The sequence below is a fragment of the Diadema setosum genome, chromosome 17, assembly GCF_964275005.1.
Source record: "Diadema setosum chromosome 17, eeDiaSeto1, whole genome shotgun sequence".
Taxonomy (NCBI): Eukaryota; Metazoa; Echinodermata; class Echinoidea; order Diadematoida; family Diadematidae; genus Diadema; species Diadema setosum.
The window spans coordinates 15,529,741-15,555,818 of NC_092701.1; the positions used below are offsets into that span (position 1 = coordinate 15,529,741).

At 38.6% G+C, this 26,078-nt stretch overlaps 1 protein-coding gene across 1 annotated transcript in view; it reads right to left on the reverse strand.

Annotated features, from left to right (window-relative positions):
• The window catches only part of LOC140240812 (centriolin-like), a 94,440-nt gene that overhangs the window by 11,919 nt on the left and 56,443 nt on the right, over window positions 1–26,078 (reverse strand). Inside the window, exons 25-39 of the mRNA XM_072320584.1 lie at window positions 21,665–21,791; window positions 19,774–19,938; window positions 18,618–18,893; window positions 17,563–17,780; window positions 16,852–17,009; window positions 15,745–15,818; window positions 15,075–15,317; window positions 14,075–14,246; window positions 12,030–12,118; window positions 10,187–10,270; window positions 9,378–9,518; window positions 8,217–8,414; window positions 6,684–6,776; window positions 4,405–5,022; window positions 3,252–3,384 (exon numbers count right to left, since the gene is read on the reverse strand). Of these exons, the coding sequence (XP_072176685.1) occupies window positions 3,252–3,384; window positions 4,405–5,022; window positions 6,684–6,776; window positions 8,217–8,414; window positions 9,378–9,518; window positions 10,187–10,270; window positions 12,030–12,118; window positions 14,075–14,246; window positions 15,075–15,317; window positions 15,745–15,818; window positions 16,852–17,009; window positions 17,563–17,780; window positions 18,618–18,893; window positions 19,774–19,938; window positions 21,665–21,791 (2,789 nt within the window). The remainder of the gene's footprint in view (window positions 1–3,251; window positions 3,385–4,404; window positions 5,023–6,683; window positions 6,777–8,216; window positions 8,415–9,377; window positions 9,519–10,186; window positions 10,271–12,029; window positions 12,119–14,074; window positions 14,247–15,074; window positions 15,318–15,744; window positions 15,819–16,851; window positions 17,010–17,562; window positions 17,781–18,617; window positions 18,894–19,773; window positions 19,939–21,664; window positions 21,792–26,078) is intronic.

Sequence of the window (26,078 nt, forward strand, 5' to 3'; positions counted from 1 at the left end):
CCGCTTCATTTGAAACTTCTTGAAGATTGCAACTCCACTGACCAATCTGACTCACAAAGAGGCGAAATTCATCTGGACGGATGAATGTGAAGTCGCCTTCGAGACACTGAAGCAAGCTCTCACCACACCACCCTTACTGGCGTACCCGGACTTCAAACAGGCATTCACCCTCTCTACTGATGCCTCCCTTACTGCCATAGGTGCTGTACTCTCCCAAGTACAAGAGGGGAAAGAATGAGTTATTGCCTACTTCAGTCAGATGCTCTCCACTACCCAACAGAAATGGTCTAACTACTTACGAGGACAGGAGTTCACGATCTTTACGGACCATCAGCCCCTTCTTGGATACAACAAGGTATCCATCCAAGATGACGTGTCTGGACGATGGGCCCGTTGGATCATAGAATTCAGTGCCTACCAGTTTCAAATCAAACATTGCAAAGGTTATCAAAACAACCATGCTGACGCTCTGTCTCGTGTGCCACCAAGCCCTCCGCAGACTACAGATCAGACATGTGCCACGACAGACGAGCTTACTCTCCGTGAAGCTAACAATGCAGCCTCGTCCAAACTCGCTCTACTACAAACCAAGCCAGGTTGAATCTAGTTGCAGACAGGTGGAAGGACCACCCGAAAATTCCAGTCTTTTGGCACAAGATCTCAATCTGCGACAGTACCAACAAGAAGATGATGACATCCAACAAGTTATGACATACTTGACGGAAGGTTACCGCCCAACCACCAGAAAAATTTGTCAAGAATCTCCTCACATGAGATGTTATCTTTGGAACTATGATCATCTAGTCATCACTAACGACATCCCGTATTGTAAGACACAAGATAACCTCGGCAATATCAGGCTACAAGCTGTTGTACCTAGAACACTGGTCCCTACGTTCTCAAACAACTGCATGGAGATCCAACTGCTGGACACTTAAGTACACAAAGAAGGCAACCTGTTTTTTACCATTCATGCATCGTGATATATTGAACTACTGTCAGACATGCGAGGCCTGCGAATCAATTTGTCTACCAAATCCCAAGTACCAAGCTCCACTACAAAGCATCTCGTCTGACCATCCTCTCGAAATCGTGTTTGCTAACATTGCAGAGCTACCAATCTCACGGAAAGGCTTTCGCTACATCCCTGTCGTCATCGATCACTTCAGTAAATTCACCAACATATATCCAATGAAGGACCAGACTGCGCCGACAGTAGCCAAACATATCTTCGTGGATTACATCAAAGAGCATGGAGTACCTGAAACCCTCCACACAGATCAAGGCAGACAATTCCAGTCTAGAATAGTGCAAGATTTATGCAACAAACTCGGCATCAGGAAATCGAGGTCATCCCCATACCACCCTTAAGGAGCAGGCATAGTTTAAAGGACGAACAGAGTCATAAAAGAGCAACTAGCCAAATATCGCGCAGACAAAGGAGGTGAGTGGGACTCCCACATTTCTCAAGTCCAGTTGGCATAATGCTGCAGACCAATCCAACCTGCAAGGTTGAGTCTCTTGAATATTCAGATCCTCTTGTGTCTTATTTGTATACGATGAATATTTATTGAATGGCAAGTGCCTGGATAGAATATACAATAAAATTGCTGGGAAGGACAGTTCACCAGCAGATCTCGTACAAGCAAGACCTGTGCCGGCTGCCTCCTAAGTATCTCCAAGTTGTACTGCCTCTATTGATGAACACAAGAAAGATAGTCAAAAGTTGTATGGACAATCATACACCCGATTACAGAGGGCATCAGCAAGCCAAACGAACAAGTCCTCCATAACAGACCATACTGAAAAAGAAAATCATATCATCAACCGGTAGGTGGTGCGCAGTTAGTAGCGAGGGAGAGCCAGGACCTGAACAGACGTATCAGAGAGGCCATCCGGGTAAAGAGAACTCCCCACAACATGAACCGGGATGGGGGGCATACCAACTGTCTGACTTTATGATGGTGCTATCACCTGGATGTCACAACTAGGTGATTGCTACCTGCAAAAGTGGAAATTTTCACGCATTTCGCGCGACCAGAAACTAGCACGAAAATAGAAGCATGCAAATTGTTTTGCTTGCCATACATTCCAGTAGTTGCCATCTTGATTCTGCGGAATCAAAATCAGGCAAAACTCATCTTACCCGGCCGAGCACAAAAAATTAGTCACGCAAATCCATTTTTACAGTAATTGGTGCCAAAACATCAGTTGCTGACTAACCATTGTTTGAGAAAGGTGACAGTCCGTTGTCAAAACTGTCACATGTAAATACAACAATTGGATGTGTTTAGAGAACTTTTTATCTATATTCATCAATCATCCTTATGAACTCACTTTGTAATTTACACAAGTAGATGTGAATGTTTGTACACGTAGTGGTAGAGTAGTTAAACGTCCTTTACGCCTTGTTTTGTAAACATATTTATTTATATCTGTTATTTTCACATGTACATGTACATTATCACTTATATTTTTGTATTCATATATTGTAAATATGTTTGTACTCTCATACCCGAGAGGGGGTCGATAGAGTCAATAAAATCTTACAAATCTTACAAATCTTACACATTATCATATCCTATTTTCTTTGGAGTATCCTCTTCGATGATATTGTCTCTTTTATGTCTCCATGCCTTACTGATGTGGAGAAATAAGAAAAACGTGACTAATGGTATATCAAATTTTGTGGGGCGTCTGTGCTGTTGATCCCTTTCCTCTAAAGACATCAGAAATACAGCAAAGCTATAGTAATGCCACATCAGTCCCAATTCAAATAATACATTTCAGGATCAACATCTTTGTATTTTAGGGGCTTTCACATCCAAACAGAAATGCATTGGCTCAAAGTGTGACAAAGGTATAAAGAAAGGATGTCAACAATGGCAATCATGTGTTTCGGCCCGCCAACACAACACATTCATTTACTTCACAGACCTCTGTAATAGAAAAGAATTTTAAAGATCAATTTAACTGCAAGAGTTCATATTAGTAATCCAGGTGTGGCTATCATCTCAAAACTATACAACTTCATTAACCACTAGAGGTGACTAAAATACTGACAACTCTGTATTGGGGCTCTCGTAACTCCTGCATTCAACTCTGTATTGAAGTCCGTATATAAAACATATAAATCCAAATTTATGTGAAGTTGACAGAGTTTCTCCTGTTCCATGTGTGACTTAAAAAAACTTAACCATTTTCTATGCTTCCATATCATGCAATTAAATGCATGCAATGTGGATACTCACAATGGCTATCAGAAGGTCCTTTGTCTGCAGCCTGTAAGGACATCACTGGAAATGGTTCAAGTAGCACAGGTGATCTACTGAGTCTTCTTTGATGTCTGTAAGAATGGGACCTTGGGCGCTGGGAAGGGGTAACCTGTTTGAAAAATACATATTCAATGAAGATTACATACATCACTAATACATCTTTCCCATCTATTACTTCCACTACAATTTATTAAACATAATTCTTAAAAATGTGCATCAGAAAAGATTCCTCATCTTGTAAGGTGATCTTGATTCAAATTCTGTTGGAACATTACATGTATGTCATTTCTAATTGGTGATAGGTGACCATAATTACATATATTTTTGATGACAGCTTATTTCCCAATTACAATTTAACAGGAGAAATAATCTCTCTTATATTAAGTCCACTATGTTTCCTTGTACATTCACTTTCCCAATTTCATATACTGCTCATAGAAAATGTTACCTCGAGACCATATTAGAATGCTTAGCAACATCAGGAAGCACAAAATCTGAGTCCCTCCCCCCCCCCCCCCCCACCCCTCTTGGGGGCATGGTGCCCATTTGTATAGATTGAGATCATAACCCCCTAGGGATGCATATCTGCCAAGTTTGCTCTGAATCCATCATGGGGTTTTCAAGAGGATGAAAATGTACTCTTTAAGCCCCCATTTGGACCCCCCTTCCCGTGCTCAATGGATTCGCCATGAAAAATACATTCATCAATGTACTAAATCATAGTATCAACTCAGCTCTACCACTTCTGGTTCTACAGGAGATTTTTAAAGATTCCTTAAATTGGGGGGGGGGGGGGGGGAGTGGGTGGGTGTGCCCTGCCCCCACCCTTTGGCTCAGGTGAGTTAAAAATATATGAACAATCAGCAATGTAAGGGACTATTTCTTGGCAAATCAGTACAGAACAGCAAAACGTATTCCATCCTGTTTAGCATAGTAAAAAATGAATGAATTCCTTCTGCACTGGTTTGACATTTTGTTCCCCTCTGAGAATCAAATCATGCAGGCACTTCATAAACTGTTGAGTTATATCTGCTATTGTGCTTAGAATGGCTGATCATACACAACCATACACTGACTCCAGGGGGCTTATTCCTGAGTTCGCCAAGTCATTAGCTAATCTTCAACAAACCTCTTCAGCAGGAGAGGACAACTCTTCTGACTTCCTCCTCCCTCTTGCCTGCATCCTGTCTGCCGATCTCTCTTGTAAAACATGATGTGAGGAATCCTCTTGCTCTGCAGGGGGCAGTCTTCTCTTCAAAATGCTTCGCTCACGACTGCCATGTATTGTCCTACTTTGGCCTCTCTGTGTGGAATCTTTTCTAGTTCTTTCCTCAGATTCAGACAATGCATCAAACTTTATTCTAACCATTTTGCTGCTCCCAACAACGTTAGACTGATTAGGTATGTCCACTGAAGTGTCTGTGTGGGTCTTTTCACTCCTTTTAACCCAGTGTTTACTTTGGTGTCTCCAGGTGAGATGTTCTTGTTGTGCACTATCCTTTCTAAAATCTGCATCCTTTGTTCCTGCTTCAGAATCACCTGCTGATATCTCATCATGAGACAAGCTGACATGATGTTCTAATCTTTCTGGAAGATCCCTGGCCCTTGAGTGGGTCAAGGAGTTGCTGCTGACAAGGTCCTCAAGGTGATCTAGTTTGTGGCGAAGAGACAGAATGGTGGTCTCTGATTTCTGTTTAATGCTGGTCAAGATCTCTGCTTGTCGTGACATCTGCTGCTCTAGTCGTAGCTGCAATATACAGAGAACAGATTAAGCATTGGGGAGGCAGAACCAGATGCTAAACAGCGCTGATGAAATATAAAAATATGATACCTGTAATGCTAATGTTGATCAGTGTGAAAAAACCTATGCAGACGAGGGGGGAGGGGGGGAGGGTGGAAGAGGGCTAAATAGCCCACTCGACTTTTTCGTGATAATTTGGAAACATGATTCTTTTACGCTGAAATTTCACGATTTTTTTTTTCACATCTTGTGCACATTTTGAGACTTTATTTGTACAAATTTGGCACACAGTTGCTGAGATATACACAGCACATTTTTATGAAAAGTGTCACCATGAATGGCATTTTCAAATGACTTTTGTGTGTACAATGTACTGGTTTAAAAAAAAAAAATGTCTGATGAATGATTTATTCTGGTTTTCTCAGGTAACATCCATTTTGGTTATCATCAACTATTCCTGATGAAAAGAAACAATGAAAAACAAGAATGCAAAACAATATAATTCATAAGAAATTTATTTTGACATGGCAACATTCTTCTCATAATTCTTAGTAAATAGATTAATATTATAACACTACAAAGAACACCTGAATAAAAAATTAGCCTATTTGAAGCTATATTTAGGGATTTAGAAAACTTAAAATTTGATTCACAAAAATATCATGCATAAATTAGCATAATAGGCATATTTAGAAAAAATGACCATATTCTGGGAAAATTAATTATTAATTCCCCAGGCAATACAATTTCAAAATAGCCCAGGCTACATAGGGTTGAACCAACATATCTCAGCAGATATTGCTTTTAAACTAATTCATGACACAATGACTGTGTTAAACCAAACATACCATGCTCTGTTTATTTTACATAAAAGTTTGCAACACATACATGTGGAATTCTCCCTTTTCACAATCCATATGCCACCAATGTCCATATTGCAAGAGACATATTTCCCACTTCTTGGTCGACAACATAATAATACACTAATCATAGTATGCACTACCTACATATCGGTACTGGAAATGTTACTGTACACAATGAGACAACAGCTGGTTTCAACATGGCAGACACAGTGAGTTTTGCGAAATGAAAGTAAGCCTCATTGAAGAAAATATTTAAATAACCGCAGTATTCCCAGCACAGGGAATAAGAAGGCTGAGTTAATACTAAGAACTAGTAGTGAGATCCCAAGGAAAGTATGAAGTTTAAATGTAATCATGTAGAATAAGATGAGTGAAACGTGTTAAACATACTGTCAGTGCAGTAGTGTTACTCACAGACTTGAATGATAGTGTCTGCAGTGGAGTAATGTACTCTCTTAACTTCTGAAGTTTACACTCAGTGACAACTATTTTGAGTTGTAAAAATGATGACGAAAAAGAACTGCTTGTGACAGCGTCCTAATGTAAACAGCGATGTAACTAACTGGATCATAATACTTCATGAACAGCAATTCTGGATACTTGTGTATCACTGTATGTACATGTCTAGTGTGTACTGTATCAATCAAGTGCACACTTGGGTTGTTGACCTATCTCCCAAAGAGCAATGCGCTAAATCGACTGTCGCATTGAACTGAATGAGGGTGCATGGATTGCAAAATGTGAGAAGTGGATGTAAATGTACAACATAGTGCTCATATTGTTTATGTTTGTGTATGACATTACCTTGAGTAGGTCTTGCTCCTGCTGCAACTGGAAGTTCAGATCTCTATGTCTACTCTTGCTTGTCTCCTCAGTTTGGAGATCTCTAAGTTTTTGCTGGAAATAAAAAAGACAACTATATAGTTTGGTAGGATTTATCACATGCTTTGTCTCAAGGCAACTCAAGTTGAATGATACTACGGAACACTTCATACATACTGGTAAATTTCTTGTAACACTGCCCCCAGTGTGTCTAAATCTGCTAAATATCTAACAGGTAGGATCATTATGAACTTCTGAAATGGAGAATGCTCATCTCATTATCTTAGAAAATAGTGCACTGACACATTAAAATCATTACAACATATGGAGACTTTTTATCACTGGGACAGTAACTCAGAATGTGACATCTCGTAGATAGCTTGTTTTGAAATTTAGTATGAACATGAACCCACTCATGAGTCATGCCAGAATATTTTCCACAGACCTGAAATTCAAGTTATCATACAATGTGGCTGTGGATGGAAGATATGTTTCATGTCTCTTCTATCTCTTTCAAATCAATATTAGTAGTTATTTATCCACCAGTACATAGTTTGTTTCAAAAAAACATTTCAAGATCAGTGCCATGGACACTTATATGAAAAAGCAGTGTATTTGAACTTTTCACACATGAACACACACATGCAGAGACACAGATAAAATCAGACCATATACAGCACTATGAAGTGGACGAAAATTCAGCTGCACTCTACATGCTTGACTTTCAACTTAGCTCTCTACAGTGTAGTTCCACAAAAGTTTTTTTTAAAGATTCCTTAATTAAGAGGCTTTCGGCCCTCCTGCCCCACTTATTTGATGAAACTGGGATCCTATCCTCCTAGGGATGCTACCTGCCAAGTTTGGTTAAAATGTGGAGTATTCAAAGAGAAGCTGAAAGTGTACAAAGTTAATACACGAGGTAGACAATGATGGATCGAGGTAGCTCCCTTGAGCCTCTGGCTCAGGTGAGTTAGAAAGAGTTTGTTAAGTATATATACGTAGAAGGAATATTGGGACTATCTAAAATGTCCATACACCATTCTTTTGTGAAAGAAGGCCTATGATATATAATATGACTTTTGACCTTGAGCATGTGCACCCAAAAGTTGATAGGCACAAAAAAATTGACAGGCAAAAGTTGATAGGCACACCTTCGCCCACTCATACATACCTCATTAAGTCTCATTAAGATACTTCAAACGGATTTTTAGTTACACTGTCCACAAAATTGAATTAAGACGGAAGGACGGACGGATGGATGGACAACCTGAAAAAAAAAATGCCTCCGATGACACTTCTCGGCAGAGGCATAACAATAAACAAATCAAATACAGGTAAGCAAAACAATCACAGCTGACCAAACTACAAACATCAGACAAAAGCCTCTTGCACATCTGACAAATCAGGCCATCTGACCTGATCTCATTGAATAAGAATACTTACACAAACCAAATAAAGAAGTGAAGCATAAAAACTGGACTATCTGACAAATGAAGGAAAAGAAAGAAGACCAACCTGTTGGAAGGAGTGGATCTTCTTGTTAATCTCAGCCTTCTGATGGTGCACTTCTTTCAGTTCATCCAACACCTCCAAGCGGGACAACTCCAGAGTGGAGAGACCCTCATGGACCTCCTTCTGGATCTCAGTCTTAAGGTGCTGAAGCTGAGAGTCCAGCTGAGTGTCTTGGTCCATCAATTCCTCATGAGTGTGGAGCTACAGTAGCAAAGGGGGAGGGGGATGTCATGCAGCAAATGAACACAACTTACTGGTATGAGCTTATAATAATAAGAAACATGTTATTTTTCATGATACTCTAACATTCATTTGCACTGTCACAGAAAAGGACAAATTAAAAAACAAGAGAAAACTCATCTTACTTTTGATAAAGAAATGCCAATGAATTGCTGTGAACAAAAAGAAATAAAATCAAGGATCTTGCTAGTCAGGTGTATCATTTTTTTTTTTTCAGATCGAAGACAGGCAATATCATTGATAGATTCAATCCACTGTTTTCTGCAAATTTCACTAATAACTAGAAATTTCACTGTGGCGACTGGTATGCCTGTTATATCACATGGTTCTCCCATAGGTCTGGGATGTAGTACATCTTTACAAAGTGAGACAACAGTTTCACATGATTTGCAAAAATTTGAAGAGATATGTTTGAAAGTTTGGCACACCCTAAAAAGTGTTGAGTATTTACATCCCTTGACCCAGGCTTCATTTAGATGGCTATTCATTGTTTCAGTTTTTGGTACCCTGGGGTACCAAATAGAAATCTACAATTTGGTTTATTATAGGACCCTACCTTACATTTTGAAGTGTTGTCATTACCCTGTACTGGCATTACTTGTTTGAAAGAGGAGAGATATATCAGCCATTACTACACTGAGTCACTTGCAAGTTAAGTCATAGTGGGCATTTTTGGGAGATTGATTCTTTTGCACTCGGTCTACTTGATGTATGTTTAATCTTGCTGTCCTTTTCATTTATCATTTTTATGAGTAATAGTACAAATTGGTGTGTAAAAACAAAGAAATGAAACTATCAGTATCTGCAAAACTTTCATACTTGCATTAGTATCACAAGGCATGAAGTGCATACACACACACACACACACACAAATCTCCACAAATCAAAATCTTTCATGTTTCCCCTACCCCTGTCAATACCTACCTGCTGCTTAAGGTTGAGATATTCTTGCCTCCACAGCTGTACCTCCTTGTTCATTCTGCTGGCATGTGTAGTCTCCTCTTCCAGACTTGTTTTAAGCCTTTCAATGTCCTGCACCAATTTTCTATGTTCATCCCTGAAATCCTGTTTTTTATTTGGTTAAAAATAGAGTGAAACAATAACAATGATGCCATGTTCTGTGCCAAAATGTGTATTTAACCTTTGAGGTTTTTTTTTTTTTCTTCTGATGTAATAAACTTGACACACTGATTCTTAAAAACTTATTTCCCATGCAAAGTGCATGCTTTCAGATGATTCTTTAGCCTTCTGTTGTGAAGTCTAAAACAATATGTTACATCTGAATGATCATCATGTGGTGTTATGTATTGTCATGTAACACAAATTTGACTTTGGTATAACCCTGTAGTACCTTCAAGGTATGTCACAAACTGAATTGTACCTTCTTCTTTTGAGCCTTATGAACGATTAGAAATCATTGCCTGTAAGAAGGTGTCTACACAAGATGCAATTTACTTGTTAAAGTAGAAGAGAGATGTAATATTGAGGCACTACATAGCCATGTGACCACACACATTTATAATGACTGTGCATTCCCTATCCACAAGTATCACCTACTATAATTGTGCATTTGAAAGATTATGATAAAAAGGTAGTTTTTGAACAATTTCAATAGGTCCTAATGAACTTCCCTGATGCTGCAACGAACAAAAAGAAAGAGCTTAGAACACATATCATTCTGGAAAAGAAAAATCAATATTACAAAGTACAATATTGAAAACCCACTGTGATACCTTTTGCTCAAGACTCCTTCTTGACTTGACTTGTTTTAATTCTTCATTTAGTTGAGCACACTGTAACTGCAAGTTGTCCTTTTCCTGTTTTATGATGCAAGAAAGCATTCACAAGATATATATGGTGTAGCTAATGGCAAAAAGCAAGTAGCTCTTTGAGTGAAAGAGGCAATGACACATAACTGACATCAACATTGGGCATTACTTTGCTCAAGCAATGGCTGGAAAGACATCATTTTCAAAAAGTAAAGTAATCTTTAATCATGACAAATGACCTTTCACCACTATCATGTTCATGCAAAGAGTTGTCAATGCTCTCTACCCTATCCACCACCTGACATCACTCTAGGACATTCCCAGCTGGAGTCATGGCTAGAAAAAAAAAAGGCATAAGTACATTGACCCTTGACCTTCATCATGCAGTTTCATGTTCATAATTTTTAAAGAGATGGTACAGTTTTGGTTTAGATGGGGCAGTACATCTCCAACTTTGTGTGTGTGTGTGTGTGTGTGTGTGTGTGTTGTGTTTGTGAGAGAATGAGAAACCCCGTATGAAATATGAAAGTTTAGAACATGTAATTCTTAGAGGAATTTACATCTCATTTAATGAAAATTGGTCTTGAAATGCTGAGATATCAAAAAAAGTGATCTTAATTAAATGCCACAGGACATGCTTTTATTAGGATTTTTTATTTTACCTTGTTTTTGGATATCTGGGTCATTTCAAAACTGATTTTCATCAAATAAACTTTCAGTTCCCCTTAGAATTGTATGCTTTTTAATATTTCATAGAGTGGTTTCTAAACATCTTACAAGACGTTAAAAAACGAATCCTCACCTAAACCAAAAACTATACCATCCCTTTAATTCATTTCTAACCTTCCTATTAGATGTACGTATGTAAAACTAAGTGATTATATTGTTTGTCCCGGCATGAACCCAGTTGCAACCAACACATGCATGATAAAAGCTAGTTATACATGTACTGTCTTTTGAGTTCAGTGTTCCTTACGTAATATAAGTATGTGCATGCAGCTGATGCTCTTAAGCACTATTTGTAGCATTACGCTGCTAAAAATTTAGTGTGCTGCTGACAGTATGTGACCAAAAAATAATCCTACCTATTCAAATAATCCTTCTATGGGTAATGCTTTGTATTTGTCCAAAATCTGCAACCATGGCAATCAGGCTCATGATTAGTAGTTTACAGAAATTTATAGATTGCAAATTTCAATGACAAATTTTGACATGGAACCATTTTCATCACAGCGTCAAATCCCAAGGTTACGTACTGCTAGTAGTCCCACACGCAAGGCTCAATTGCTCAATCATCAACAAAATCATCAATCTACATGGTTTGTTGGAATGGCATAAATGTCTCAATTACTAATGCATACTATGCACAAACAGAAGTCTGAGGTAGGACAAAAGAGGGGATTGGGCCTAACATTTTTTTTTTTTTTTTTAAACCAGTGTTTCACTATGTGTCATCCAGAGTACAGAGAGATAAAAATGTGTTATACCACCATGGCCTCTAAACTCTCCATCCTGCAGTACTTCCACTATGAAGTACAAGCTCCTCTAATAGTCTCAATACAGTGGCCCTGATGATTTACAAGCAATGAGCATTGAATGTATGTGTAACATTAACAAGCACAAACAGACACAAGTTGTGCACAGATTAAACTTGATAAATTCAGCACAAGCCATCAATTTTTTATAGGTTTGCTCTTCAAATCAGAGATATGGTGTAGATATGTCATTTGCATAATTATGTTAATAAAAAACAACAGCAGATGAACAAATCTCCCTTGCCTGGAGGTCCCTTTATGCTGTTACTGACCTCTTTGAGAGAAGCTGCATTTTGTCTTGTCTCTTCTAACTCAGTCTGTACATTCAGCTTTGTGTCTTGCTGTCTTGACATCTCACTTTCTGCAGGTGACAAAAAAATCAACCTTTCCCATTTAGAACTAAATACGGTGTAAACTTTATACTGGACATACGGCATGTAGCAAGATGGAACTTCAAAATGATAATAGGGAATGACAATCAGTGGAGCAAATATCATCATATACAATTAGTTAAGATGTGTGCACAAACGCTGATTATGAGAACTTATATTTGTACTCCTTCACTGGTCTAGACTTTATGTTTACAATGGTATGCAGGGCATACCTAGCACAGCCATCTCATGATTAAAATTGCAAAACACCCCTAAAAGACATCTCTACATGTCATAACATGAAACTGATGAGAGCAATAATAGCATCGAATTGAAAAATGAAAAATGATGTTATAGTAGACACTGATACTTCCAAAGAATGCTCAAATTAATCATAGCAGACGTGGCATGTATTAGATCATTCCAAGAGTCAGTGATGAAGAGTGAACTTCCCCTACTGGCATTGCTGAAAATTTGGCTTTAGACAGTGAGTACACATAGTTTTATTGCTGTTAGTAAAAAAGTTCTCATCTGATGCCTAAGAGTCATTCACTACTTGATGCATCAGTTCTTTAACCCTAAAGGGGCCGGGGCGGAATCCGCTCCCCCCCCTCGACGTTTCGTGCTATAATTATGTAACGCGAGAAGGCCTTGTCGCGAGGCTTCTTGACTTTCTTCGTTCAAGTCTCGCGCAACTTTAGAGACCAAATTTGCAACGTCCGCGCATATTTTTTCGAGGCCACGCTCATTTTTGTAACGGCATGTCACCCCAAAACAGGCACAATTTTGTGATTTTGTGTACATTTCCTATGGAAAACAGTGCTTGTAAATTATGATGTGGGTGTCACACATGCCAAATTTCATCGCGATCGCACCACCAATGGCCGGGGGGGGGGGGGGGGGGGGGAGGGCAGAATCCGCCCCCCTCAGGTTTTAGCATAGCCAAAAAAGCCTGGCCTGATTAGGGTTAAAGCTTCAGAATTTTTTTGCTTTATATCCTTTTACAAATTTTCTAGATTTATGAATGATGTATATACCATATTGTTCATTCAAAATACTGTAAAACAAGAAACTTCCTTTTGCATGAAACTTTTTGTGAGCCAAGATTTGCAAAAGTAAGATAAGATAAAAAAGTAACATAAAGTTTTTGTCTACACAGTGCATTGAATGCCAGTACAACGCTATACAATGTACTTGTATCATAATACTGCGTTCTGGTGTTTTGTTTTTTGTTTTCAACTACACATGTTTAGTAGTGCACATTTAGTTTTGTTGTGCATTTTATAGTGACCAGCAGTGTGTGTTCAACACATCCCTATATTACTAGCACATGATCGCAATTCGTTAAAGCTTCATGAGGCAAATGTTTCTGGTTTTACAGTACCAGTACTTTTAACAGTTTACAGAAGAGACTCTCCCTCCATTGGGAAATTTTTGTGTCTAATCTTTTTCTTCAGAATATATCCAATTATGCAAAGACTCATGGCTTATTTCATTCAATCTATATATGAGCTGAAGTTACATTCAAATGAGATAATAACCTTTCTAATTCAGACGGGATTTCTCTTAGCTCATCTCTCACATCTTACAGCTAAAGTAAGAAAATGAGTGTCATTTTTTTTTTCATAATGAATCTCCCATTATACTCCATCGACATTTCTTTAAACAAACATGCTACAATATAACAGTATACAATCTCAAGAATTAAGATTTGGAATCTATCATCTTTTCATGATGAACATTGTATCACTTAACATCCAAAACAAAACCACACACAAACACACACACATGCACATGCACAAAACCAAACCTGGATTAGCCCTTGAACAGTAAGGCCTTCTTCTCTTCAGCATAGCTTAGCCCCCCTGTGATTATGCTGAAAATCTGCCATATTGGTACAGATTCTTTCTAATTCCTTGCTTAGTCCAAAGATTTCAACAGCTCACCTAGCTCATGTATTCTGTCCTCCATCTCAGTAAACCTCTCCAGATCCACCTGATTCTGGTCTAACCTTGCCCTCATAGAGTTCTTCCTTTCACCCAGTCTTTCCAACTCTCTCTGTTTGGACTCCAGTTCTGCTTGCTTGCTCTCAGTTTCTATTGCAATGTTCCTCAAAATCTCAAGGAGCAATATGATATACAGCAAATTATTTTCAATGTGTTCATACACCATATTCATCTTCCCACCTTAACTGGTGTGTAAAGTCATTCAGTAAATGCCAAATTATGCAACCTGCAAGAAACGTATACTCATAAATGTATCTCAAATCAAAATGCTGATAGAATGACTATTATTGCTGAGTGTTTTGACAAAGGATGAATGAGCATTTAAAATTTGGGAAGGTGTGTTAAAAACATTGCATAATAGGATGATTATATGCAAAATGTGGGCTAATTAAATAGTAGTATCTAAAGCATTTTTTTTTTTTCAAATGCAGATATGCCCAATCCAAGTATATCTAACTGATCATTATTTTGAAATTTTTCAGCTAGGAACAACATTATGTTTTACATACACTTTTATAGCCAAAAAATGGAATTTTCATCACTTCTTTGTATACCATCAATAAAAAATTGTGATAACATCACTAGTTTACTCATTTGCAATTTCAGATCAACTGTTCGAGAAGTATTTGGCAAATATTAGCAAAACTTCACAATTTTACAACTTGCCCCTTAAAAGGAAAGGTCTGAGATACCACTACTCCTCAAAATGAAATTTCAGCAATATTCTCGAATTCACAAAATATCTTGTCTGCCTGTTAAAACTTTGAAGCTACAAAGATTAGTTCTTCATATGTTCAATCTTTGTTTTCATGCCAAGATTCCCCTCTTCTATCAGAATGACAATGTAGTGTCTCAATCTCCAATCAATCTTTCATCTTGGACTTATTTCCCACAATAAAATATGAACATCGCTGACTCCTGACATGATTATTGGTCTTACCTTTGCTAGTCTATTCTCCTCTTCTGTAACCTGCTTCACCAACTTCTCCAACTCCCTTTCTTTGACAACCAGCTCATTCCTCTTCTCTTCCACCTGTATCACAACTTCCTGCAAGACCTCTCCCTTTCTCCTCTTCTCATCCTCACACTTGTCAAGGGTCAAATGATGCTCCTCTAGTCTGTTGGAGAACTGGTCCAGCTGGGCAGTGAGTTGGGCTTTCTCTCTCACCAATACCTCAATCTCCTGGTGAAAGTCAAATCATCAGCCGTGGTCACAGGAATTAGTATGCCTATCAAACAGCAGTTGCTTTATGCACTGTACAGATACAGCAATGCATCTAACTCATAGCATAACCCACCGAATCCTCTTTTCTTCTCTTTTTTTTGAAGCCCCTAGCAATGGCCAACACAAGAAATGTTTTCAAATCAAAAGGTCTAAAGGAAGGACATTAGTCCAACAGGGTAAAGCACTAAACTACCTAGCTTTCATCACTACAAGATGCGATGACATGATTGTGGTGTTCATAGGTATTGATCGTATGCAAGATGGATAAATATATTACTGTTAACAAATGCAGCATGCACAGGAGGGTAAGATATGCACCACACATAGTAAAAAAATGATTAAAAAAAAAAAAATAAAATGAATAAAAAATTAGCAAATACTCTACCTGCTGTAGTCCAGTCTTTTGGCCCCGGGTTTCTTGGACATCAGAATTCATTTGCTTTAAATCAGATCTAGTCTCTATCAGAAAAATGATAATTTGAACTCTTCAATCAGTAATTTATTCAGCAACTCATTCTGTCACAAAGGCACCTTATCACTTAATTTCTCCTCCTTTATTGATTGGGCTATGTATTGTATTGTATTCAATATTTTAGATCATTATGTCATTTTCAGTTTAAAATGCACTTAGTCCAGCAATCATTCCTCGGACCATTCAATCCATTCCTCCAAAAAATAATTATTGGTTGAATGCAGGAGTTACTGCAAAATATGTATCAATCACAGTACATGTACATGTATGTACTGACTAGACATGGTTTGCAAGGCTGCGATACTGAAGACCGATGAAAACAAACATAATTGGCATTACTTCTGAAAACAACACTTAGACCCCATTTACAGTGAGTGAAAGGGCCGGGCTCGGCCGCGGCCAAGCCCGGCCTTCATTTCACTGTAAACGTGCAAAAGGCCAAATGCGGTACCAAAATTGGCCGTGCATTTGGCCAAGCTCTGGAGGTAGAATTTGCCGCAGCCGAGCCTGGCCCTTTCTCACTGTAAATGCAAACTGGGTCAAATGCTGTACCAAATTGTGACCGGCGCGCTCCCAGTAATAGTCGTTTGTTTACAAGCAGAGCGCCACCATGACAAAATATTGAAAGGTTTCAATTTAGCCCAGGTCGAGCCCAGCACTGTAAACAGACAGAATTGCAGGGCCGAGTACTGCAATTGAGGCCAGGCTCGGCCGCGTCTCGGCCCAGGCTCAGCCCGGCCATGCACTGTAACAGGTCTAATACTCTTTGAAGATTTAAACTCCCAGTAGCATTTGTCATAAAGCAATATTCCCTCTGAAGTATGAAATTTTTGAGAAAAATACCAACTAGAAGCCACACATTCTAATGTAAACCTGTAAATATCTCAAAGGGCATATTTATTTGTTCCATTATATTGCCTTATCATATTTGAATGGATTATGACATAAAATAATGTGTCTTATGAATGGCACATTGAAGAGCAAAACTTTAGTTTAGTAGATCTCATCTGACAAATGCACCTTTGACCTGATGTCTTAGACTGTGAAGCTCCCTGACTACTTCTGACTTTTGCTTGGATGTGTCATTCAGGTCAACTTCTGTGGAAACTAATTCCTGGCGGACGCCATCCAGTTTGTGCTGGTTGGTGTGAAGAGATTCTGTGGTTTCTCTGTAAGTTCTGTGGAGTATTCAAATGAAAGGAAGAACATTACTAATTGTTTATAAAAGGGTAGGCCCTGAAAAAGGCCTACACAGTTCCCTTGAGAACGGCGAGAACATGCTTGCTGAAACGTCAGGACTGGGTAGGCCCTTTTCATGGCCAAATACATACCCTAGAAAGAATACGTGGTGCACCGTTAAGCCTTCTACTAGCACAGATGTACGACATCACTTTGTAAATCATAAATGCATCATTACACTGGCTCCTTTGAATAAAATGAATATTTGTGATTGAATGCAGCATTAAAAATGCAAAACATTAAATATAACTTTCAGTCCACAGAGAGAAAGTGTTGCATTGAGGACAGCTACAGTTGATGGAAATGTGTTTCAATATCTTTTGATTATAACAAAGAAATCAGAATGGATATACCCAAACCTAACTACCTCTCCCCTCCCCCCCCCCCCCTGGAAAAAACATGGACACAGGATATGGAGTATAGTGTGCATGTACTACTGACTGCTAGGAAAATGTCATATTTACAACAAAAGTGTGACAAATATTGACCCACACTTTGAGATGGCTGAGTTTGTTTTCTAGAGTATTGCAGTCTTGTTTCAATATGGCCTCCTCCTTCATCAGCTCTGAGATGTTACTTTCTAAGACCTTCCTCTCAGCTATCAAGGTCTCCTGTTCTAGTTTGATCTGTCTCGTTTCCTCCCTCATTAGTTCAGCATCCATTCGGCTCCTCTGGGTATCACCCTGCAGCTTCTCAAGGGAGGTCTTTTCCTGGAGGTGAGATGACAGAGTTTCAAACTCTTCTTAACATGAACTTAACATCCTATTAACATCTTACGGGAACTGTTTGCTGTTGATGCAGAGGCCATGATTTCTGTGATAGCAATCTTTACTGTGAAAAGTTCTGTGTCATTTTTATTACCTCTTGCTTGAAATCTGCTACAGACATATTTTACCAACAAACCCAATCATAAAATCTTTCTGTGGTATTATAATTATCTTCAGCATGCTTTCTCCCGTCCTAGAAAAGTGAACAAGCAATTTGCATATGTCATTTCTACAAAAGAAAACAATATCAAAACATGCTGTCTGGACCTTTGCAAAACTTCACGGAAAATACTACCAATGTTGAGATTATTTTTCTACATAAGCTTCTTGCTTTTCTATGAATATTTTCTTTGGCTTTGCTTTTGGCAATATTCCAATCTGTTTTCCTAATCTTGTACTCAACCTCATTTCCAGGTCCTATAGACTGTTGTTATTCATTCTGCTCCAAAAGGGCTCCATAGAATTTTTCCCCACATTTGGAATGTTGGTGGATGCAGGCTTATATTACAGAAATACATGTAAGTTAAGATGCATTGGGACAAGAAAAAAAAAAAAAAAAAGTCAACTTATACATGAATGTCAACTAATGTGGAAGTATAACGAAAATTGGCAAAAGAAAAAAAAGATAAACTTATGACTTTAGCATGGTGTTGAATTACGTGATTTGCTGACTATCGTGATTTTGACTTTTGGTATGTGAGGTTTAATGCAAAAATCAATTTGCAAGATGAAGAACTACAGACACTCCTTATCAGAATACAAAATCTGCTTCTAGTAAACCTGCAGTGCTTCTAGCTGGGCCTTTTCCAGTTCAGCCATCTTGGTTTGGTGCTGGACACGGAGAGCTTCCAGCTCAGTCTTCTCAATCTGAACCATCTCCAGAGTGTGCTGAAGCTCTGACTTGTGCTTGTCAATAGCAGACTGTGTTTCCTGGAGGGAGCCTTCTGCCTCCTCACAGCGTGCATGGAGCCGCACAAGGACCTCTCGTTGCTGCTCTACAGCATCTACTGTTTCCTGCTTCTGGTGCCTCAGGCGGACTAGGTGTGCCTTGGCATCCTAGACAAAGAAAGGATATAGCATTAAACGGATCATATAATTTTGGTTGAGACCTAATTTCAGTTTTCTAAAATTTTTTTGTGAGATAATGAGAAACCTCTCATGAAATATGAAAGAGCATGTAATTCCATGAGGAATTCAAAGTTTATGTGATGAAAATTGGTTTTGAACTGGCTAAGATATCCAAAACAGAGCGATTCTAATAAGGGTGGGACCCATACTTTATTACGCCCGCTTTGTTTTACTTTGTTTTTGGATGTTTCAGTCATTCCAAACCCGATTTTCATCCAATAAACTTTGAATTCCTCTTAAAATGATATGCTCTGTACTATTCACTTTCATAAGTGTTTTCTTGGTATCTCGCAAAAAGTTAAAAGCCCAATTCTCATCTCCACCAATACTGTAACATCCCTTTAATATTAGATTTGAATACAGCATTAATTCAAAAATAAGGTCACACTGGTTACTTGCCTTTGTCTTCATGAAGAATCAGAGCAAGAACTGGGGCAGTCTAATGACCTATGCAGATACCTGCCAAATATAGTTTGATGTTTCAAGGTCCCATCTATCATAAGGGAATTTCTGCTTTTGCAAGCTTTTGTCTAGTCCAAGTCCATATGTCCTCAATATGTTTTCTGCGTCAATCAGCATATCCACTGGCTAGCTTTCTTTGTGCCTATTAATTGTGCGTCTCGTGTAGCTGTTAATGAATACTTGTGATGCAAACCTTCGATCTCTATAATCTGTAGGACCACGCTCATTGTGCAGGAATGTGGCATTGCGGCCTTATAATGGGTTGTCCTGATCTGACATTACCTAAATCAAATTTTGGCAGGGACAGCTGAATGGCCATAGATCATCACCTGGAAAAATGAGGTACCTTGATTTTTTGCTCAGTGGCTGTAATTTCTCTTTCACCTTCCTCCAGAGCTGATACCAGTTGGTTGCGGTGCTTGTCAACCTCTGATGTCAAAGTGCGAAGGTCAGTCTGTTTTGCTCCTACCTCATGAGTGACCTGCTCCAAGCTTTGCTGTTGCTGATCAAGCTAGATGAGGAGGAAGAGGGAAAGGGTTAGGACTGACACAGCCAGAACTACAATGATGCATTTTATTTGGCAATCATATCATCCACACATTGTGTTACTGTTAAGTTAGAAATTTTTGCAAGATTGATTTTTTGCCATTTTGTCAGGTCAGGTAAAATACAGTTTTAGAGTTTTTAATTTTGCAGACAGTCACAACTATGGAGAGAGCACTTCAAATAGCTCACTGGTACTACGGCGGTTAACCCCAACTAGGCTGGGCTATTAATTGAGAGATGATAGACTTGGGGGGGGGGGGGGGGGGCGTGGTGTCCAGGGACCCATTTCATAAAAGATGTTAGGATGACAACTCTTGCTGGAAAGGCAACTTCCCATAGCAGCAACCAATAAGGAAGCTGGATTCTTGTCGTTACCATGACAATTGTCATTCCAGCAAGAGTTGCCATAGTATCAACTTTTTATGAAATGGGGCCCAGATATCCGCTGTCAACAAGGCAATCACAATGAAAACTGGCACACACATTGCCTGTAACGTTATCTACAAAACTGTAGATTTTATTTTTTTTCTTATCATTTATGCTAATCAGGGATGATATTGAGGTTTGTTAAAAAAAAAATTGGAAGTCATAATTTTCAGGTGATTTTGATACATGGAAAAAGCACAATGTGTATAGACTTGAGGAAAAACAAATCTGAAATCAGATTTAAATCTACAGAATATCATGCCTGGCTAACTTATGCTGATTCATGCATAACATATGCATAAAATCAGACTACTTGCTATGAAACACTAGATAAAGCTTCAAAAAGGCATTTTTTGGTGTACATATTCTTTCTTGTGTTTCCATCAAATAAAAGTGAAAACACTAGTGTCATTAAAAAAAAAAATTGCTAAGTTTCTTATTTTTTGTTTCCTTATATTTCTTTGTTTTAAACCTTTTTTAAAAAAAATGAAATTTGACTGAAAGCACAATTTGCAATGAAATTGCACACGAATTCACATTTTTGTGCAATTTTGGTTCCACATACATGTTCATATGTATGCGTAACTTTGGAACCACATGCCTTAGCATTGCAAATTTCAAAAGATGCGAGAGACTAAAAAAAAAAAGTTGTGAAACATCGCAGCTGTAGCTTTTTGCAATGGCGATATAACTCACGTAAAATCAAGTCACAATGCCATTCATAAACAGAGACTACCCATAAAGTACATGACCGTTCATAAATCATTAGTAGATGAAATATTTCCCATGTACAGAAAAGGCTATAAAGAGGTGCTATGAATTCATATCAACAAGATTTTAATGGCACTGATCAGATGCTCAATATATATTCAATACTATACTCAACATTCATATCACAGTTGATCTCTCCTTGTCTATCATTGCATTGGTAAAATTCAATTCAACCCAAATTGTGTGCTACATCACAGGAAGCAGTAGGCAATGGTGTCAAGTCTTCATGGATTAAACCAATACTGTAACTACTATTTAGATATGATTTGATCATGCATACAGTCTTTATCGATTCAGATTTTCCTTTCTTATTAGACATCATTTCATATACAATTCTTTTGAAACTCTAAACTAAGAGTTAAATTGTAGGGCTAAATGTAGAATGCTTTGCTAATCATTGAGGGCCAAAAACATTGCCAAGATGAGTTGTAATCATAAGTTGTAATGTTGAGTGATTAACTGGATTTATAAATTGATAGTGTTTGTAAACGTACCTGATCTGTTAGAGAGTCCAGCTCTCTGTGTTTGTTGGCAAGCTCTCTCTCCCTGTCCCTCAGGGAAGATTCCAGCTCAGACAGCTTCTGTTCGCACAAGATTACTTCTGATCTCAAATTCATCAGCCTGAAGCAAACAAGAAAAAAGAAAAAGGAAAATAAGTTGGCATGCTGACATGAGTATTTTTTTAACACATTTTTATTCAATGAAAGCAAGAGATTATTAAGCAGAGTGGTGAAGCAGTAGATGACAGGTTCAATTTCCTTTGGTTCCTTTTTCCAACATGTGTTAAAAATGTAGATCAGCAGTTGCAATCTTTCAAGTTTCATTTGTACAGAGGGAGACAAAGTGAAGAAAACTCACATATGAACCTTTACCTCTCTGCTTTATAAAATCTTGCTTTCGTCTAACATGCCTTGTCTGCTTTGGACTACTTAACATAATAATGTCAGAATTTCAGAGCCTTGGGTATTTGTTCCAAGTTCATCGCGTCACTGTGGGCAACAAGGAACAGCCCGGTGGAAGTATTGCTACCCCAAAGCAGTAGATGACAGGTTCGATTCCTGCTGGTTTCTTTTTTCCTGACATGTTTGTTAAAAATATAGACCAGCAGTTGTCCTCTTACAAATTACAATTGCACAGAGGGAGACAAAGTGAAGAAAACTCACACCTCAGGTTTTATTATAGCATACATGTACACAAATATGTCTACTGTAAGTGCATGTCTGACAGCCCAGTGCCACTAAAAATTGATGTAGGGCCACCAAATTTCCAAAAAGGCTGTCTTTGGTGGCCTGACTGGGCATTTAAGATTAAACATTGATTGTTATGTTTTCATGTATTTTGGGCCAATGAAATTTCAGATTTAGAGATTTTAGAATTAAAAATAGAAAAAAAAAAGGTAGTGTCGAGACCCTAGGCCAGTATTCAATATAACTTCTAAGACATGCTTAAGTCTAAGCAATCTGTCATAGCCATCGGCTTGTCTATTAAGGACGTTCCTCAGTTAAAGTGAAGTCCATGTCATTTTCTTCAAACTTTCCATGCAGTAACTTTGACCCATCCGAAGCCCTAATATGTAAATAAAACCATAGGTTCGTGTGCTTGTTTTTCTTCTACGGGACTTTGAAGAATATGACTAATCTGCCGTCCTGTACCAAAATGATAGCGTTACAGGATCAAGAATATGATTGGCAACAAAATCTGCGATGACAAACTTAAATCCCCATAATTCTTTCGAAATCCATGTTATTTTCTCCAAATTTGCAAGAATTGCAGAAAAAAGGTACCCAAAACGAGGAAAAGGTTTCAAAGTTAGGGTTTACACTCTCATTCTTGAGCAAGCAGTGCCCTCACGCGGCAGAAAACACCGAAATCTCTCAAATCCTTCTCATCGACGTTTTCTGTTAGGGGTGAGCTAAAGGACAAGGTTTATAAAACTTATGCTGTACATTCAAAACCCATATCATTTTTACGAAGCTTGACCAAATCTTAGAATAAGGCTTACTAATTCCAGAAAAACAATAAAAAGTGGGGGTTCATGTACTAGTTTTTGTGCTAGCAGCACCCCCATGCGACATATATCATCGTAAGTCCCCAAAATCTGGTCAGGAACTTATGCAGGAATGCCCTGACAGGGTGGGTTCATAAAACTAATGCTGCACATTCAAAACCCATGACTTTTTTACGAAACTTGACCAAATTGTAAAAGAAGGCTTACTAATTCCAGAAAAACAATAAAAAGTGGGGGTTCATGTGCTAGTTTTTGTGCTGGCCACACCCCCATATCCACATGATAGAAATCATCCTCGGACCCCAAAATCTGGTCAGGAACGTATCGTGAGTGCCCTGATTAGATGGGGTTCATGAATGTCATGCTGTACATTCAAAACCCATGTCATTTATACGAAACTTTATCAAATTGTAGAAGAAGGGTTACTTAATGCAGAACAATTGTAAAAATGGGGGGTTCATGTGCTCGTTTTAGTGCTAGCAGAGCCTCCTTGCGACAGAATTCATCGTAAGACCCCCAAATCTGGCCAGGAACCAATGCCTGAATATACCCTGCTAGGATGCATGAATCTCATGCGGCTCACTCGAAACCCCATTTTCTTAAAAAAAAACAAACAAACAAAAAACATGTCATAATTGCAGTGATATGGTGAAAAAATAGCCAGAAAGGAAGGTCCATGTGCGTTTTTGTTATTATTTCCCTTACACAGCCATAATGATATTATGTGGACGCAAGTGGAAAACTCCTGCACATTGACATTCTTGTTTGTTTGTTTGTTTGCTTTACCCACTTGCTGTAACCATGTGCAGAAAGTGATAATGGAGGAAGAAGAATAAATATAAGGAAATGGGAGTTTTGGCATTAGTCTGACGGTCCTCCTTGAAAAAAAAAAAACAAATCTTAATATAATGACGTTGATTGTAGATTGCATGTGTTGGTTGTTGCAGTGGTTGGTAAAGTGCGTGTTGTAAACTATGGAGATGTACCTTGACTATTCCCCTCCCCCCCCCCCCCCCCGCAAAAAAAAATTCTTTGATTCTCCTTTTGTTACACCAGATTTGGTAATCCAAAATATCTGAATGGTGAAAGTGATAAATACTTGTTCGATAATACTTTCGTGACCTTGTATTTTGTAACCAGACATAAAAAACACACACAATATTTTGTATTAGTAATGACAAGTTTAGATCTAATTTAGATTTTAACAGAGATACTCAGATTGTTTTAGTTGTTAGACCTAAAGCTAAAATGTGTGTCATAATTATGTTTGTTTTGTTGTTTTTGTTGTTGTTGTTGTTAACACCTAGTCTAGTAGACTAGTAGTCCCCGACTATAGGGCCTAGGCCCTAGGTACCTTAGCACTCGACTTGACCATGTTGATGAACAGATAATGAACTGCATGTCACAAAAAAGATCTATGAATTGAAAATGGAAACAGCTCAGTTCCACTTCCAAGCCCACCGATTCCATCGATCAGTGTTGCACTATCATGACCATGAATATGCGGCTTGGACTGCTGAACTTTGCGTAGTACTTGGTCGTACAGATATCATTGTGTACAGTCGGCACGCGAGCCGAGCGAGGCCGCCCAGCGCGTCCGCAGTGGGGAGCTGTCGGGTAACCGTATGTACCACACTCTAGCTTGATCTACTAGCAGCTGCTCAGCTCAGCTAGCTCAGCTCATCACTCGTGCGTGCATTTCTTCACTCTCTGTTACGTCACTGCCAACCTGCGCAGCTAGGATGCGCACAAATTCAACTGAGGAACGTCCTTAAAGAAATAGGGCATTTTTCTTAAGTTGGGCAATAAGGCTTAGCAAACTCTTAAATTCTTCACAAGAAAATTGCAAATTGTCTAATTTCATGTATTAGCTAAAGCTGCCACCTTCCCTATATTGTTACACTAAACCCACATGAAATTTTCCTGCAACAAGCCAACTTGAGACAAGTCATAGCTGTCTGCTGTCTGAAAGTTAGGGTAGATTTCCTAGACAAATGTTGATATAGAATACCAACGGGCACAGTTTCAAGAATATTTGCTCAGCCAGCAAGCCAAAATCTGTCTTAAATTCTTAGCAAAATTCTTAGCTAAATGCCAGGACAAATTCTCGGCCAATTCTTATAGAATACACGCTTTGGCTATTAATAGAGGTGGGCTATAGAGGGTGACATTACCTTTATGCTTGACAATTGGCATATCATAGAAGGCTTATTCAAGTCATTTTACAATGAAATTTGTACACCTGCAGTAGAACTGTACACTCTGACTACAAGTCTAATGACCAAATGTTAATTGGCACTATGAAGCAGATAAGTACTGGCTTCACAGTTACCATGCATCCTGAATGCACCAGCCACATACCGGTATCTGCATGACATACACATGTACAGTGTAAGTTTAATATTTGTGTATTTCTTGCTGTATTGTTGGTAGAAAACACTAGATTGCTAGCTAGAACTTTTTATTAAGAGTACGGAAGCAATCTTCACCATTACCATCCCACACGGACAGTTCTGCAATGGCCGAGACTTTCATTAATTACTTTCGGAATAAGGTAGAGACTGTCAGTAACAGTCTCTGTCCAGATGAATCGGCGCAGGAGTCCCTCACGACAGCTTCCCTTGAAACCCTGAAGCCCACCGATCCCGAAGAGGTCCAATCTCTCCTTCGCAGATTACCTCCCAAGTCATGTCCTTTAGATCCAATCCCCACCACACTGATAAAGGATTGTTCATTCACATTCGCTCCTATTATTTCAATGATTGTGAATTTAAGTATTGACCAGTGTAACGTCCCCTCATGTTTGAAATGTGCATTTATAACACCTCTTTTGAAAAAATCTTCCTTAGACCCAGATTCACTCCAAAATTACCGCCCTGTGTGTAACCTTCCATTTTTGT